The 19,176-nt window shown below is 42.0% G+C and overlaps 1 protein-coding gene across 3 annotated transcripts in view; it reads right to left on the reverse strand.

Annotated features, from left to right (window-relative positions):
- The window catches only part of ACSS3 (acyl-CoA synthetase short chain family member 3), a 230,386-nt gene that overhangs the window by 88,685 nt on the left and 122,525 nt on the right, over positions 1-19,176 (reverse strand). For all 3 annotated transcript variants that reach the window (XM_077471933.1, XM_077471934.1, XM_077471935.1), the window contains one exon: positions 2,777-2,928. In XM_077471933.1, coding sequence (XP_077328059.1) covers positions 2,777-2,928 — 152 coding nt within the window. The remainder of the gene's footprint in view (positions 1-2,776; positions 2,929-19,176) is intronic.

Raw genomic sequence — 19,176 nt, forward strand, 5'->3', positions numbered from 1 at the left:
GACACAGATTGGTAAAAAAAAAAAAAAAAAAGAATTGGGTTAAAACATTGGTTATGTTATTATTGTGGTCTATTCCTTCCCATTTGTAATAGAAAGTGGGTGAGCAATTTATTTGCCTCTCCCACCTATGGGAGCATGACAGACATTAAACAGTTAAAGTCAATAGAAACAACAGTTTGGCATGTTTAAATGTAATTGGTTTAAGAAGAAGTCACATGTTTATAACTTGGCTTGAGCTACTGGTGCCTATTTAAATAAAAAATCCGCGCAATAGCTGTTAGAAACAAGAAGCAGCTTCCCACCCTCCCGCCCTTGTAGCGGTCCTTATTGTGTGGCACCCATCCCTTTGTGCAGAAAGGGGATAGTTCTGGTCAATGTTTATAACTCAAGCTTTATAGATATATAGTTCAGATATATGTGTGTAAAGATATGTAATATTTTGGTTTTGTGTGAAATATTTGGTAAAGAAGACTAAACTATTATATGTGTGTTAAATTGAATTGGAAGATCAAATAAATCCTTTTTTTCGCCAATAATAAAGGGCAGCAGACAATTTTGAGCCATTAAAATATATGCATAGTGTTTTTATTAGCATTAGTTGGTGATTATTGAAGTGCGTTATTACATGGTTAACTTGGTACTGTCTACGATCACAATGCTTCCCACATTTTTTTTATCCTACTGAAAGGAACAAGTGAAATTTCCCCAGCAGGGCCATGGAGAGCAATAGAAATTTGACAGAGGTATTTATTCTTCTCAAGTCTACCCAAAAATTAAAAAAGGGAAAGGGATCAAAAGAGAAGATGCCTACATGGTGTTCAGACAACAAGGTAACATAGAAGGCCAAATAGCTGGGTGTATGGGTGCCACCTAATGGCTATACAGCAGGGGGGTGCCTGAAAGTTACTTGGCCATGCACAACATTCACATATATGTATCAGTAACTGAATTGTTTAGTGGTTGGTTGACAGCCAGTCTATGTCAAGACCATGTTTACAAAAATGTTTTCAAACAGAATCTCATTATATTCCGCCACAACAATATAGTTTAAATATATACAACTCTGGCCTATGTAACAATTATTTTTGAAGGTTTTGAATAATATCCTTCAAATGATAGATGACTTTACTAACGAAAAAGGCAAATAACATTGCATGGCTATTTATATCTGCAGTCACCATAGCTACATCACTAACTGCATGTGCAAAACTGAACTCACTGAAATATACCGTCATTTCTGGTAATATCAAGTTCTTTGGACATTCCTTTGGAAGCAAGCTGGTTAAAATTAGTCTTTGTGACACAAAACATGGTAAGCAGGTTGTAATCATTTTTAGGAAAGTGTATACATTCATTTTTAAATACTGGTTTGTAAAGGTCACAACCAAGGTTGAATACCATGTTTCACAACATGTCTTGGTATGAGGACTCTAATAATGTGGATCACCATAATGTAGGCATGAATTACTGTAGCCTTTCCAGCAGTATATTTGTAAAATCTTGCTGTGAGGACGCTTCCAGGAATCTTGTGTCCCAGCTGATTAATGATGAAGATTCCTCTAGCACTGTAATTATGCAAACATCAATTGATATGAAGCTTTATTTAGGATAGTAGCCTTATAGCAAGGCTCAACTTGCTCCAAAAGGGCACATGTTCATGCCAAGACTAAAAATATTCAGCAAGCACTTAATCCAATATCACTTTAACATGAACTGTAGATACTAAATATCTCAGAAACCAGCTAATGTAAATAAAATCTTTGCAAATAAACCTTTTTCACAGCATACTTGGGCAAAAATTAAAATGTCCATTCAACTACAAATTCTGACAGCTGAATAACTTACTTGAATATGTAAAAATATAATGTAATACAGAATAGAATTTTTATATTACAAAAAAATAAATGTGATTATATATTTGTCTAGATAATAGTGAATGTGTTATCTGCTTTAGTATTAGTAACTGCATATTTAGAACCGATCCTCTATATGTCCTTATCCTTGCGATCTACTGGCTTTGTATACAGCCTTCTTAATGATGCAGCTTTGAATAGGCAACATTGTGGGGAGATAGGAGACAGATGGTGTTTGCCAACAGCATATCTCCCAACAGTAGGATTATGGTACTATTCAGTACCAACTTCCTGCAGTGCTGGGACAAAGGTAGATAAGATCTGCAATGAAAATGCAATTCTCTAGAACAAATTACTTAATCGTTCAAAAAAAAAGCTAAAAGTCAGCAGCTACCATTAAAGAAGTCCAGTGCGGTCTTCACCTGGTTATTTGCGGGTCTTAGTTTCCCAGTGTCACAATTCTTGGCTGTGAGAGCAGACTGTGACTTCCTGTTTGACAGCTGGCTCCCCACTGCACATCAATGAGATCGCACTCTACTTTCAGAATGGTTCCGCAGTCACCATGGACATGTGACGTGTCGCAGGTGTTGTGGGCGAGGAGTGGGCCAGTTCAAACTTATGGAATTTTGGGGGGAGGGGAGAGTGGGTACCTATGAGAAAAGTTGTTTTTAAAAGCATTTTTGTATAAATGGACCCTTCTGGCTGATTTTGTCAGGCTGAGAACTTCTAGAAAAGAAATCAGAATGGGTGCTTGGCCAATACATTTTTATGTTTAGAGAACAGGCATTCTTAAAAACAACAGCGGTGTGTCCTGATTGCGATCTTTAAAGCGCCATATTTAATTTTTTCAATTTTCTTTTAAAGTTTACTTATTCCACTAATGCAGCATGTTATGCAGCCATTTCCATAAAAATAAAACGTACTTGGTTAAAGAAAACTTCTTCCCCAAGGATGCCTCTGGATCTTGCTGACGTATGGCTCTAATTGCAGTCGGTGCAGTAAACATGGCTGCTACTCCATGATCTGATAGCACACGGAAATATGCAGAAGCATCTGGTGTTCCAACTGGCTTTCCCTGCGGACAGTTATTTTAAGAATATTAGAGGAAATGCATCCAGATAACAGTACCAATAGTTTTAAAAAGGACCAGAGCTCAAATAAAATAGTCTGTTTTTTGTAACGTGCAGTTGCAAAACATATTTTACATTAATGCAATTATCTTCCTAAGCTAATGTTCATTAAAAGAGAATTTTGTTCAATATATTTTCAGTATTACCCTGTACTCTTAAAATACATTTCCTTTGTTATTTTAACAAAGTTTGTAAATATATTGTTGAATCAAACATTTCATTTATATAGGGACAACCAGCAAGCTTTTGCATTTATTAAAATCAAGTCTCAATGTGTGGAATAGCCAGGAAGGTTCCTTGAGTTGTGTATAGGGGCCAATATTTTAAAACTTTTCCAACTTAAAAGAAAAAATATATATATATAATGCACAGTTAAAAAATAAAGGAAAACTTTGAAAACACACCAGATCTCAACATATAGTTATATATCTACACATACATATATTATATATATATATATAGTTATTTACTAAAGGAAAATCCCCTTTGCACTGCAAGTGCACTTGGAATTAAAGTCACTGTGGATCTGAGGGGGACATGCAAGGAAACCAAAACACAGCATTTTAGCTTGCACATGATTGGATGATAAAATCAGCAGAGCTTCCACTCATTTCAGATCTACTCCTTAGATTTATAGTGACTGCACTTTCAAGTGCACTTGCAGTGCAAAGTGGATTTGCCTTTAGTAAATAACCCCCATAGTCTGATATGGACTGGGTATATATATGTAGCGGATGACATTTGGGATCAAATGTCATACGCATTGTAAATTTAGTTTTTGGCCTCAGGACAATAAAGGTTCTGAAGGTTAATTATTGTAGGTAGGCCGAACATCAGTCTGGCCAGGCTATGTTTGAAAGTTCTGCCTGGTCATGTGAACGGTGAGGTGCACATGACAGGCCAGAACCAAGTCTGGTTGCATGTTTGGGTATCGTCCCTCTCGGAGCCAATCAGCGGGAGTGCCGGGGCCCGCTGAGGAGTCTGGGAGGGGGTACTTAAACAGGTGTGGGTCATGTGTTCAGAGTTCCGGAATTGTTTGTGAGACCCGTGTGGTCTGTTCTGGTTCCAGGACCAGGGTAGCCCTGTGAGGGGTCCCGGTCACGTGGTGTTGACATCCCGCAACATGTTCCTGTTAGTGGCCCCTGATAGACCTGTCTGGTCTGGGGTAGGGATCCATCTGTTCCCGAGTCTCGGAACCTGCTGGTCCGAGGCGCAGTAACCTGATGGAGGATTCAAGGTGTCCGGGTGTGCTCTCGGCTTGGAGGGACACCACAGCTCATGGAAGTGACCGGGGGAGGACTCTTCAGAGGAGGGCCGGCAAGTGGCATCCTGAGAAGTGCCTGGTTACTGAGTTAGGAAGGACATTGACGAATTCAAAATTTTCCAGTACCATAAAGGAAGCAGGAAATGTTCCAGGTACGGTTGGAAAAAGGTTCCTGTATGATTGTTGATTGTTCAAGTTTTGAGTCAACGTGCTGACTGCCATGATCTCTGGCTAGAGATCTGTTCAGTCTTGAAGTACCAAGCTGCAAGTGGCTGCTCTCTGGGTGGAAATAGAGACTTTGCTAAACCTGCCGTTCAAGGTGCCTGAGTTCTTCACCCGTGCCCTCTGTTCCCTAAGAGACTGCGTTTGTGAAAGTTCTACTTCAAAATAAACCTTTCTGAAAGTACTTCATCTGTGTCAGTGTACAAGCCATCGGGTATCAACCCTGGGAACCCCTAGACGTGGAGGAACAGGCCGAGAGAAGGTAATCGGTAAGCCCGTTAAGTTAAGGCCGCCCTGCAACGGGAAATGGCGGCTATATGATGTGATATGGACTGGGTAATGTGCTAGGAATGAAAAGGATGCCACATTGTTTGATGGAAATTAAAACGATCAACCTACAGAGGGCTAAATTCAAAGACACCTTGAAAATCAAAGTGAAAAAATTTGTCAGAAGGCTAGTCCATTTTTCTGAAATTTCATTGCAGCAACTCAAAATGGTACTCCATAGTTTCTATGGCCCCATGTGCTTGTATGCATGCCTGACAACATTGGGGCATTCTAATAAGACGACGGATGGTGTCCTGAGGTATTTCCTTCCAGATCTTGACCAGGGCATCACTGAGCTCCTGAACAGACTGAGGTGCAACATCATGGTGGTGTCGGATGGACTGACACAATGTCTCAGAGGTGTTCTTTTGGATTTAGGTCAGGCAAGCATGGGGGCCATTCAGTGGTATTAATTCCTTGATCCTCCATGAACTGACTGCATACTCTTGCCACATGGGGCTGGACATTGTCTTGCATCAGGAGGAACCCAGGATCCACTAAACCAGCGTAGGGTCTGACAATGGGTCCAAGGATTTCATCCTCATACTTAATGGCAGTCAGGGTGCCATTGTATAGCTTGTAGAGGTCTGTGTGTTCCTCCATGGATATGCCTCTTCAGACCATCACTGACCTACCACCAAACCGGTCATGCTGAACGATGTTACAGACAGCATTATGTTCTCCACGGCTTCTCCAGACACTTTTACGTCTGTCGCATGTGCTGAGGGTGAACCTGCTCTCATCTGTGAAAAGCAATTCTTGTGTTCAATGGCAATTTAGCTCTGCAGTGCCAGGCAGTGAGTATAGGGCCCACTAGAGGATGTTGGGCCCTCTGGCCACCCTCATGATCTTGGTTTTCGATTGTTTTGTCAGAGACATTCACAACAATGGCCTGCTGGAGGTCATTTTGTAGGGCTCTGGCAGTGCTCATCCTGTTCCTAATTGCACAAAGGAGAAGATACCGGTCCTGTTAATGGATTAGTGACTTTCTATGGCCCTATCCAGCTCTCCCAGGAGTACCTGCCTGTCTCCTGTAATTTCCTGCATGCTCTTGAGACTGTGCTAGGAGTCACAGCAAACCTTCTGGCAATGGCACGTATTGATGTGCCATCCTAGAGAAGTTGGCCTACATACATATACATACAATGTGACATTATGAAAGGCGAGGAGACTGATGGACGTTACGTTTCCCCTTGCATGCGTTCATTTGCAGAGAACTAAGGTACCAGCCACCTTGGTGAGGTTGGTTCCGGACCTGATTTTGCAGTCCACTTGTGTCCACCAACAGGTGGCATAAATTAAGCAGGACTAGAACAAAGGATTGCTCTTGGCCTGGGACTCAGGAAGCAAAAACCAGAGAGAGCTGCTTATGTGAAGTTTGCTTTGTGAGAGAAAGAAAAGATTTGCATTATTTTTGATTTGTGGGTGACTGGGAGAAGTCCTTCACATCTGAGTTAGGAACTTGCAATGTTCAGTTAGTGCATGGATGACAAGGATTTTTTTTTCGGTTTTGTTGGTTTAATTTTCATGCAACCTTTTAAAATAAAACTGGCTACAAGTCAGGTTTTAAAAAACAAACAAAAAAAAAACTGCTGTTTGGACTACTTTTTTTTTTTTTACAGGGAAGGTGATCCCCATTGAGCTAACAACTGACAATACACACATACATATATGCACACACATGAAGTGTGTGTGTGTATATATATATATATATATATATATCACATATCTGCCATTTTGTCACTTCAAGTTATTAAACCTGTGCCCGCTGTAATTTTCTAAAATGGTCAAAAAATATTAAATGCAATAAGGCTGCAGTCAAATTGTAAGCATTCTAATTTTTCTAGATATTCACTAAGGCTTGTACACTTCTAAGGCCCCTTGCACATGAGCTTTCCAATCAAGTCTGCCCGTCAGTTTCCAGATGGACCTGATCAGAGTTTCCATGCAGCTCAATGGGCAGGCAGATGCAAACAGACAAAAGTCTGTTTACATCCACCTACTCTACCTTCATCCAGATCCCCAAAAAATGGTGAAGTACTGCTTTCTTTTCTGTTTTTCCAGACCCAAATGTGACAAAACAATTTACCTATGGACACCTATAGAGCCATCAAAGGTCTGGAGATGTCCTCTGTTAAAATGCAGAGTGAGACTGCACAACTCACAAAGCTGGTGTGAAAGGGGCTTGACAGGATGTGGAAAGAACTTTTCCTATAACATGGGAGTTTTACTCAGGTGTTTATAATGAAGGCTGACCCTCCTATTCAGGAATCAGTCTGGAAATGACATGATGAAACACATAGCTACCGTATTTATCAGTGTATAACACACACCCCTAAAAAATTGTGAGAAAATAGCAGGGGCACGTTACACGCTGACAGTGTACCTCGGAGGGGAACGAGTGGGACGAGTGCCGCTGGAAATCACCGAGCCGTCAGCTTCTCTCCACTCGGCTCTAACTTGGCTCGCACATCACACACACACAGTCCTGGCTCCGCCACCGGCATTGGACCAGTGTTCTGCCTATCACAGGAGTTGGTCCAATGCCGATGGCGGAGGCGGGACTGTGTATGTTACTACCGACTGAGAGCCGAGGAAACAGATGACAGCTCAGTGATTTCATATGAGAGATGGTGAGCTGCATTGATGGGGGAGATGGGCACAGAACAAGCTGCATTGAAGCTGCAGATGGGCACAGAACAAGCTGCACTTAAGCTGCAGATGAGCACAGCACAGGCTGCAGATGGGCACAGAACAGGCTGCATTGAGGCTGCAGATGGACACTAATCAGTAGTTTTTTTGCAACAAAAGGGATTACACTAAGTTTTTAGGAAATCCAATGCTTGCATGTTTCCTTAAGCCGGCCATAGAGAGAGCGATTTTGTTAGGAAATGCTTAGCATTTCAAACTAACTGTATTCATAAAGAAATCCTTTTAGTGGAGCGAATGTGTGGAGCCATTGTGTTCTCCCACAGAACACAGTGATTACTGCTAGTGGCTATATATATCAATGATTCATGTAAAATCTGACAGGCCGGTTGTACCAAAGTTGATCGATCAATCAACCCGGGCACACTCAGCCTGCTCATAAATGGTTCAAATGTTGCTGGTCCCAGCTTCAATTTGAACGGTCTATGGTCAGCTTTAGTCTCTCTTTGCTGAAGTGACTAAGGGTGATCTAAGGGTAGTTTTCTTTATTACTTTATGTTTCTGAAGTAAGTTTGTTTGGTCTGGAGAGCAGGACAGGAGGACTTCAGCAGATTTTTAAGAGCAAACATTAAAAATTGGACTCTCAAACCAAGGGAATCTCATTCATCTACCATTTACTCCTCCAAACTGACCTACAAAATAAATCAATATCTATGCTATGCTGGCAGAAACTGTCACCCTCCCTAATACTCTAAGGTACTCTATGCTCAGAGCCACACTAAAATTTTCTAAGTGCCTCTCACTCCAGGAATCGTTGCAAAAAAAATAAAAAATAAAATCTGTGGTACTATACTCCCTACAGGCCCACCTCCATATTCCCAGATCATTTGGCTGGGAATAAATGCTGGATTAACTGTTACCATCCAGGAATTCTACCCCACATATGGTGGTCCTGCCCTATGATCACCAGGTTCGGTGTGGTGGTGAACACTTTTTCCAGATCAGTAACGCATAAACCGATGATTCTCACACTATACACAGCTTGTTTAGGAGTAGGCATCCAGGCCTTGCCTCATTATATACTGTATAATCATTCACAACTCATACCCTTAATGCTGCCAGAATAGCTGTTGCAGGACGATGGAAAGGCACAAAACCACCTCATCTACAAGATGTTACTCAATTAACCATCTCCTGATGGAATTCTCATATACTAAAGCCCATCTGGCAGCTTCTAAATGTCATGACCAGTGGGCCTTATGGCTGGCAGACAAAAGGAGCATTCCATTCTCCTAACCTCACCAAACCTTTCAATTCTGTTTCCGCCTCTTTCTTTAGGATCTAAACCTCCATTACAACTAAAATATATTCGCTAGGTTCTCAGGGAACTGCCACTGTTACCAACTACCCTGTGGGTATTGTTTGTTAAATTGCACTACTGTTTTTGCCTATAAGCACCGGCCATTCTTAGGGAATTTGTCCATCTACAGCATGGCTGGATTACTATGCTGCTCTTATTGTTATTTGTGCAATGATCTTATTGTTATTTGTGCAATATTGAAAGCTATGATTCTTGGGTTTTATTTCTTTGTATATTTTATAATTTTTCAAAATGACAAAATTTATGGTAAAAAAACTCAGTGCTGTGGAACGCATAAGCAATTTTCACAGTCTTATGCCGCATACAGACGATCGGACATTTTGAGAATAAAACCGTGGATTTTTTTCCGACAGACGTTAGATCAAACTTGTCTTGCATAAACACTGTCACACAAATGTTGTTGGAAATTCAGAACGCCAAGAACGCGGTGACATACAAGATGTACGAGGAGCAGAGAAAAAAAAAGTTCAATAGCCAGTGTGGCTCTTCTGCTTGATTCGGAGCATGCGTGGGATTTTATGCGTTGGAATTGTGTACACACGTTCGGAATTTCTGACAAGTTTTGTTGGTGGAAAATTTGAGGACCAGCTCTCAAACATTTGTCTGAAATTTTTACAGCAAATGTCCGACGGAGCATACACGGTTAGATTTTCTGACAACAAGCTCACATCGAACATTTGTTGTCGGAAATTCCAACTGTGTGTATGCGGCATTACAGTAACTAAACAGAATATTTACATCACTGACACGTGATTGCATTGTCTACAAGTCTACCAGGGCAATGGAATAAGCCTAAACGTATAACAAAGGGCTCAGCTGACAATTTAGTAACTTGAGTAAATATAGGCAAATGGGAGAGCTGGTAAATGCTGCTAAAAAAGTGATTTCACTCTGTCGGCTTAAGCTTCTCTATAGCCATTTTTTTATATGTTGAATTTTGTGGGTAAGGGTTAGAACCCTTGTCAGGTTTTACTGCCATCTGGGGCACCGTTTTTCCCTCACTTCCTGTTCTAGAGACAATGAACCAGATAACAATAAAAAGTCAACAGAGCTTTTAGCATTCCCCTACTTAACTGAAAAAAATTGATTTGTAATGCTGTCTGTGTGGTTGTCTTAAAGAGATATACTCTTTACTTGGAACCCTGGTAGTAATAAAACCTGACAGGGGCTCTAATTCTCCACCATTATTTTCAAAAATAAAACCTTTCTTCTAAAAATATACTTTAAAAGGCAGGCCCCTTTCACATGGGCTGTCTGATCATGTCCTACTGGCAGTTTTTCAGGCGGACCTGATCGGACCCTCCAGTCTCTTCTATGGAGCGCCTGACATGTGTTCGCTGACACACGGCACCATCCAATCTGATACTATCCACCAAAAAACAGATGGATGGTGGTCATATTCCCCATTTGTGTGGTGGATTGGATTGAATGGCATCGGATGGAAACAGACAGGCGGTCCATTTCCATCCAATTGCCCCATAGAGGAGAACAGGACTGTGTCCATGTCTAATCTGCATAGCGGTGAAGAGATACCCTGCTGCACAAGAGGATTCTGCAGGCACCCATCTGAAGCAGCCTCCCAAACTCGAACATGGCTATTCCGAGACAAAGCTTTGGCACTTATTGAATGACTCCAAAGCCTATCAATGTGAGATAAGTGATCATTACACATAAGGTTGTTCTCTTTGGCTTCATAATCAATTATGGCAATATCAAATTACTTTTCTATAGCCTTATTATGTCTATGACAAAATACCCTTTTATCCTCTTTTTGGCCACAGTGAAAATAAACTGCCAAGTGTAAGAAACTCAACTTCTGACAATTGTAATACTTGTCACACACTCTGCAAATTTGTTTGTTTTCAATCAACGCAAAATCAATCAAAATTGTCCATTTAAGTGGCCCATAAAGGATTCAATCAATTTCCACTCCAGTTATTAATTAGCAACGGGCACGTAAAGCACATATTTATAACAATCAATTTCTCTCATGTGATCCTTTTTGGTCTGTTAAATATACCATTGAAAACATTTTATTATACTTGGTTGACAAGTGAAAAAAAAAAAAAAAAACGTTCACCCAGCCATAAATCTTATAAGCTGATACCTTTTTGTGTTTTCTCCCTGTGGACTTATGATAATTGTTCCCAGCTATCTCTGTGGACTAATAAACACCCCCCCCCCCCCCGATAAAGAGAAGAGAAGGAAGTGTGATATAGTCCAAATCAGCCTTATGTTATCCAAACACACTCCTGTCTTAGGGTGACAACTGATCAGTATAGTTACCACCCTAAGACAGAAAGTGTGTTCATGGTAAAATTACCAGGTAAAATACGGGAAAAAGAATGAAAAAATAAATAAAAATAGTGCAGCTACTGCATCTAAGCACAGCAAAATTGCAATACAATACATTTTTGTTTTGGGATTTAAGGAAAGAGGAAAAATGATTTAATGTAGAGCAACATAAAAACAAGGGGGGAAAAAAAATTAAAATAAAAACTTTTCAAACTGAATATAAAGAAAATTTTTAATAACTTAAGTAGCTTTTCAGAACAGTTGGTATTTACAATTTAATTGACCCTTGAATTGAAAAAAAAAAAGACAACAAAAACACAACACGCACATTTGTAAACTATAAAACATTTTCTCCACATTATGTAATCTGAAGCTGTCAAACTGGTATGCCCAGGAGAAAGTGAACTTCCTGATTTGTGTTCTCTTTTGATAGTTTGTTGATATTATGGTGACTGAGTACTACAGTAAGTACAAATACATGCTCATTCATGAACAAGGTGATTCTGGGAGAGGGTGTATACTCTTGACTATAAAAATAGATAGTTAAGGTGCTGCAAGATTGTGCATGCTACAGGAAAATTGAAAATACATGGTGTATAAGACAGCTACAGGGATGAACATAGAGAGGAAAAGGAGAGTGGAGTACAGAAACGATGCAGAGTGGCCACCCAAAAGGAATGCTTGAATAATTATCATTGTCTGGTGCAGAGAGGACACAATGGGGTTGAATTGCTAAACATGGAGAGTGCAAAATCTGGTGCAGCTGTGCATGGTAGCCAATCAGCTTCTAACTTCAGCTTGTTCAATTGAAGCAGGGATCTTCAAACTATGGCCCTCCAGCTGTTGCAGGTCCCATGAGGCATTGTAAAATTCTGACATTCACGGCCATGACTAGGCATGATCGGAATTGTAGTTCCTGAACAACTGGGAGGACCACAGTTTGAAGACCCCTGAATTGAAGCGTTTGTAAAGTCACTGTGTGACTTTACATGTATCCCCTCCAGATTATGTCACCATTAACTATAGTGTATGTGTTTTTCTAAAATGAAAAGGCTAAATACCCTTTCTTACATCGCAGCTGTGTGGTCACTTGATCCCCCTCCGCTTGTCTTTCCTGATCTATGGAGAGAAGCGGCAGGGGCCGAGATGCCTCTGACATCAGCCGGCCAGCACAGAGGGATCACGTGACTGCACAGCGGGAAAAGGTATTTAGTGTTTTCATTTTAGAAAAACACCCACACTATAGGTAATGGCAGCATAAACCAGAGGGGGTACCATGTATAGTTGCTGCATATTGCAGCTAAATTTCAGTGGGAGGGGCGGGGAGGAGAGCCGCTCTCAGGCTGACAGGCAGGGAGGGAGGGGGAGAGACTGATAGCAGAGCAGCGAGGTGACCTTGGCATGAAAGTGGACCATGGTATCCATAGCTCAGCAGCCATGATTATAGTGGTCAGCACAGACAGGGGGACACAGAAACAGACAGGATCAGCTAGATATATTACAAGATAGGAAGGGACAAATTACACAGCATAAGCACTGTGCTATAGATCATGCCTTAAAGAATCAGGATATTTGTTTTGTTTTATTGAGGGTTACAACCACTTTGGGCTTTGACCAAAAAAAAAAAAAAAAAAAACACCTAGAAGATGATTGGTTCCTATACGGAGCTGCACCAGATTTTGCACTCTCCCTTTTTAGCAAATGAACCCCAATAAGACAGCTCATGAATGAGTAGAGAAAGATCACTTAAATACTGTAGCTCTGAATGCATTTCTTTTACATATACAGATTTCATTAGAATTATATTCTTGAGACTATAAGCACCTGCATGCAGGCATGGTCTACCATTGATACCATCACAAAACCAATTGCATGTAGACAGGAAGTGTCTGAAAGCAGGGCGGGGGGGGGGGGGGGGTTAAAGCAATCCTATTAGCCATTTTAATGCTGAAGTTAATTATGCTTATATGTTGTCTTTCCTGCTTACTCCCCCCCCCCCCCCTTTCATCAATAGACAAATAAAAATTTTAAATACTAAACAAACTACTAAACAAATGCAAAAAACGTATTTTCTACTGCATTTTAGACCCCACTGATGGCTATACAAGATCTTGATGTTTCTTTATGTAATACAGGCAAAATAAGACTGGTGGGTAGGACCAGCAGGGTGCTGTAGACTTCTGGAAAAAATCACAGGGAGTGATGGCCTGGTTCTTGGGAGGAGGCACACAAATATTTAAATGTCTTGATGGGTGAATGTCAGTTTGAGGAGTGGATGTTCCTCAGCAGACTCAATTTCCATGCACACAGCCCTAGGTAATGCCCACTTGATGTTAAGCCTCCACGACTGTAAGAACTGAAATCCAAAAAATGAAAGGGGTGGACCAAGGACAATCAGGCTAGATGTCCTTTCACCAGGAAACGAGGTGGGCTCCATTGGACTTGCTGCAGCTTCTAATGGACACTGAGATGTTCAGGAGCTTGATTTTACTGACTTTTTAACTTAACCCTGGCAAATTGCCACAATCTTAGACACTGCAGTGTTCACAACTTCACACTGGCTCTTACTGGACAAGATGTAGGCTGTGAGGCAAGTAAAGGCAGGAGTCATAAAAAGTATAAATAAATAAATGTGGTACACAGGGAAGCTTTAAGATATTAAAATGATTATTAAAGGTGACCTAACAGCTAGGAGAAGAGAGCCAGAAGAGATGAACATGGGCAAGCACCAAGAATGACAACAAAGGGTAATAATGTAAAGACCACGGCAATAAATTGGGGCCTTATGGTAGTGGGGTGCCGCCCCATCCCTTTTTTATTTCAGTCAACATTACCTCACCTTCTCTGCCCTATATGATGAGCTTTCTTTCTTTTATTTCTTCCTTTGGGTATGCTGTACGTTGAACAAATTTGAATTAATCTCTCTCCTTTTCAATGTTTCAATATTGTAAGGTTTCACTATGGATCAATCCCAGTCAAAGGTCATTGGATTTGTTGCTGGCTCATCAACACTTTAAAGTCCAAATTTTTCAATGAGTTAGCGGGACTCAAAATGTGCGTTACCAAGCAGTGGAGCGGCACGTTAAAGGGTTAAAAGACCTTGTTGGCTAAACCTAAACCTGTTACTGAAGAGAAAAACCAACTGCAGTTGCTAAAGAAGGTATCTCAACCAACCCTGTGTAATTGGTAATCAAGTTTCTGGCAGGAAATCTGACTGCCATCATTCTGTTCCTTACCCTTTTCCAGCTGTGATGTCAACTGGGCTGTCACAGAAGTTTCTAATGGTCGTCAGCAAAAGAAAACACCCACCCTCCCTTCTTTCATTTTGTCGCCATTATTTTATTGGGGGGGGGGGGGGGTTATGGTGTGGGTGGACATATTGATTTGCTCTTTCGGCTTTTCTTTTTTTAATGCACTAGTCACTTGAGTCTTATGGCTAAGCAGGATTTTCTGTTAAACCTTTAAAGTGTATGTCAATTACATTTCTTATTCTAGAATTCAAAAATGACCTGTAAATTATATCACTCAATAAAAGGCCACAGTCTTTTTAATCTACATGTGGTGAATACCGTATATACTCGAGTATAGGCCGACCCGAATATAAGCCGAGGCCCCCAATTTACCCCCAAAAAAACTGGCAAACTTATTGACTCGTGTATAAGCCGAGGGTGAGACATGCCTGTCCATCCCTGTGTGTGTGTCCGTCCATCCCTGTGTGTCCGTCCATCCCTGTGTGTCCGTCCATCCCTGTGTGTCCGTCCATCCCTGTGTGTCCGTCCATCCATCCCTGTGTGTGTGTGTGTCCATCCATCCATCCATCCATCCCTGTGTGTGTGTGTCTCCATCCATCCATCCATCCATCCCTGTGTGTGTGTGTCTCCATCCATCCATCCATCCATCCCTGTGTGTGTGTGTCTCCATCCATCCATCCATCCATCCCTGTGTGTGTCTCCATCCATCCGTGTGTGTGTGTGTGTGTGTGTGTGTGTGTGTGTGTGTGTGTGTGTGTGTGTGTCCAGCCTACCTTTGTCCCGAGCCTCCGTCCCGTGCCTTGCCTCCTTGCCTCCGTCCCGTGCCGTGCCTTGCCTTGCATCCGTCCCGTGTCGTGCCTTGCCTTGCCCCCGTCCCGTCCCGTCCCGTCCCGTGCCGTGCCGTGCCTTGCCTTGCCTCCGTCCCGTGCCCTCTTCGTCGGCGGCCATTGTAAAATTCAAAAGCTGCGCCGCCGCCTTCGCCTGTGATAGGCGGAACACTGAATTTCCCAGCAGCCTGTGTTCCGCCTATCACAGACGTCGTATCATCCTCGTCCGTAGTACGAGGATGATACGATGTCCGTGATAGGCGGAACACAGGCTGCTGGGAAATTCAGTGTTCCGCCTATCACAGGCGAAGGCGGAGCCGGAGGCGCGGCTTTTGAATAGAATGGCCGCTGTCTGTCTGCTCGACACGCTGATCGAGCGGGCAGACAGCGATGACTCGAGTATAAGCCGAGGGGGGCACTTTCAGCCTCAAAAAAGAGGCTGAAAATCTCGGCTTATACTCGAGTATATACGGTATGTATTTTTAATGCTTATTTTAATTTTTATTGTTCAATACCATATTTATATATACACACTATATATTTACATACAATTATCTACACACATTTATACAGTATATACTGTACATACATACACATATAAAAATCCATACACACATATACAGTATATGCAAACGTTCATATGTGTAGACACACGCGCACGAGTGAATCGCTGTTTATAACTATATTTTGTTAACATAAGCAAAAGCGTAGAGATGAAAAAGGGACACCGGTGCCTGCTGTTTCCATGGTAACACTGAGTGGTTTACCTAGCTTTTAGCTACAGGAAGTATTATTGTTTTGTGTCATGACAGCAGGTGATTAAGCCAAATTAGAAATGATCTATTAAAATACCTTGTAAGTAAAGAAGGAAAAAAATTACATTTACAATACACTGCACACTTGATGAATGCATTCTTAAACCACTATGCATACTTAAAAATAAAAAAAACTGCATTAATACAGCATAAAATCTAAAGTTATTTTGCAGCTAAGCCACATCTAGCCAGCACCATCAAGGCAATAAAAATTATAAATCCTTTATTAGATGGTAGAAAATGGGAGTTTTACACCACAACTTTCATTAAAGAGGTGTCCTGGGTCTTAACAGTAATAAATTATTACTAATTACATAATTATGGTCATTTGTAAAGAATAAGATTCTTGAAGAGGAGAGGCCCATCTAGGACCCCCCCTGCCTACCCCCCATGTGGTCAGATGGGGCAGTTTTAGCATTACAAAAAATTGAAGGCATGGCTTGTCTTTGTTCATTATGGAGTTGTGCTTCATAATTCAGCAACTTTAGTCGAAATAGTGGGAATAAATGTAAACTGGTCTAAGACTACGTTCTATCCAAAACTGATTTATCCTCCACTTGCTGCAACTGTCAGAGTCTTCTCACTAGTGGCGGGTGGTGCCTAATTTATTTTTGGGTAGGGAGCGGCACGCAGGCTCCTCAGCCAGTCAGATACCACCCCCCACCGGCCCTCTCTCGATTGATTACTGAACTCCCCAGTTGCTTGATTGCCGCATCCCTCACCCATCAGGCCCCCCACCAGCACCGCACTTACCCCATCCAGGTCACAGGTTCAGTGCCCCCCCCCCCGTGTCTTCTCCCAAGTCCCGGAGGTCACCTTGTCCTCCCAGCCAATTAGGACTTAGGACTTGCGGCCAATCATGTCTCAGGTCCCGCTTCCGCTGGGAAGAGAAACAGGAAGACATTAGCTAATATTAATTTGCTAATGTCACAGAACTGGGTGGGCTCCAGGCGCAGTACTCTGTGCCCCTGAACCTACCCTTCTTGAAACCAATTAGAGACTCAGGCTCTAATCACGAACTTTGAAAAAAAAAAAAAAACCTCATTGAAACCCATGCATCAGGTGCCCTGCATGTAAATTAGGGGCCGGGCGCATGGATTAGGGGGGTGGTGCCCCTGCGCCCCGGAATGAGCGGCTGCCACTACTTTCCACAAATCACCACAAAAAAACACCACTTGAGGATAAGTTGCTCACACCACAGACCTGTTATTTAGAAAAAGGATAAAGTGCCTGTTCTGGTGAAGAATTCCTTTATTAACCACCTCAATACAGTGCACTTACACCCCCTTCCGGACCAGACCAATTTTCAGGTTTCAGCGCTCTCACAGTTTGAATGACAATTATCATGCAACACTGTGCCCATATGAAACTTGTGTCCTTTGTTCCACACAAATAGAGCTTTCTTTTAGTGGTATTTAATCACTAATGGGTTTTCAGGAATGTAGAAACACCCCCCCAAATTACCCCTTTTTAGAAAGTAGACATTCCAAGGTATTAAGTAAGTAGCATGGTGAGTTTTTTTTAAGTTGTAATTTTTTCCCACATTTCTTTGCAAAATGAAGATTTTTTTTTATTATTTTATTATTATTATTTTTTTTACAAAAAATTGTCATATTATCAGGCTATTTCTCACACACAGCATATGCATACAACAAATTACACCCCAAAATACATTCTGCTACTCTTCCTGAGTATGGTGATACCACATGTGTGAGACTTTTACACAGCCTGGCCACATACAGAGCACCAACATTGAAGTAGTACCTTCAGACGGTCTACGAGCAAAAATGAAGCATGTCATTTCTCAACCACCTATTACAATTTTGAAGGCCCTGGAGTACAAGGACAATGGAATTTCCCATAAAATGACCCCATTTTGGAAAGCAAACACCCCAACGTATAATCTGTGAGGCATAATGAGTCTTTTGAACGGTTAATTTTTTTCCAGAAGTTTTTGGAAAATGTGGAAAAAAATGAAAACGCATTTTTTTTTACACAAAGTTGTCAATTTATAAGATATTTCTAACACATAGCATATATATAGCAAAAATTACACCCCAAAACACATTCTGCTACTCCTCCCGAGTATGGCAATACCACATGTGTAGGACTTTTACACAGCCTGGTCACATAAAGAGGCATTGAATTAGTACCTTCAGGCGTTCTAGGAGCATAAATGACACATCTCATTTCATTCCTACCTATCACACTTTTAAAGGTCCTGGAGCACCAAGACAGTGCAATTACCCACAAAATCACCCCATTTTGGAAAGCAAACACCCCAACGTATATATTCCATGAGGCATGGGCTGCAAATCGGTACTCGGGTACTCTGATGGGCTGGTGACAGGTTCTCTGATGGCCTGGTGACTGGTATTTGGTGATAGGTACTCATATGGACTGTAACAGGTACTCGAGTACTCAGATGAATGGTGACAGGTACTCGGATACACAGATGGACCGTGACAGGTACTCGGGTACTCAGATGGGCCGTGACAGGTACTCGGGTACTCAGATGGGCCGTGACAGGTACTCGGGTACTCTGATGAACCGTTACAGGTACTCGGGTACTCTGATGGACCGTGACAGGTACGCGGGTACTCTGATGGACCGTGACAGGTACGCGGGTACTCTGATGGACTGTGACAGGTACTCTGATGGACTGTGAGTGACAGGTACTATGAGGGGAGGTCCTCTTTATTGGGGGGGCAATCAGTGTGATTGGTGTACACTGTAAGCGGCAATGAGATGTTACCGCAATCTCCTCCTCACACACGATGTATGTGTGAGGAGGAGAACCCGGTAACATCTCGTTACCACGGTTTGTTTACATTTTAGTGATTGGCTGTGAAACAATCACAGCCGATCACGTGGGTAAACAGCCGGCTAATGGCTGTTTACCAGTGTCAGCGACGAGCAGTGTTCCCGGGAACACACCGCCACCGTCGTGCACGCGCAGCGTGATCGCGCGCACGCGTCATGCACAGTGAGGGTGTGACCATCTGTGATTGGCCGTGACTTCATCACAGCCAATCACGTGGTAAACAGCCATACCTAATGGCTGTTCACCCCCTTCGGTGGCGAGCGGTGTCTCTGTGACACGCCGCCACCGAAGAAACAGGGATGTGCACGCACGATCGCACGCATTCCCTGTTTAAACGG

This window comes from Lithobates pipiens, unplaced genomic scaffold (genome assembly GCF_037356315.1).
Source record: "Lithobates pipiens isolate NorthernLeopardFrog02 unplaced genomic scaffold, aLitPip1_a1.2 Scaffold_8, whole genome shotgun sequence".
Taxonomy (NCBI): domain Eukaryota; kingdom Metazoa; phylum Chordata; class Amphibia; order Anura; family Ranidae; genus Lithobates; species Lithobates pipiens.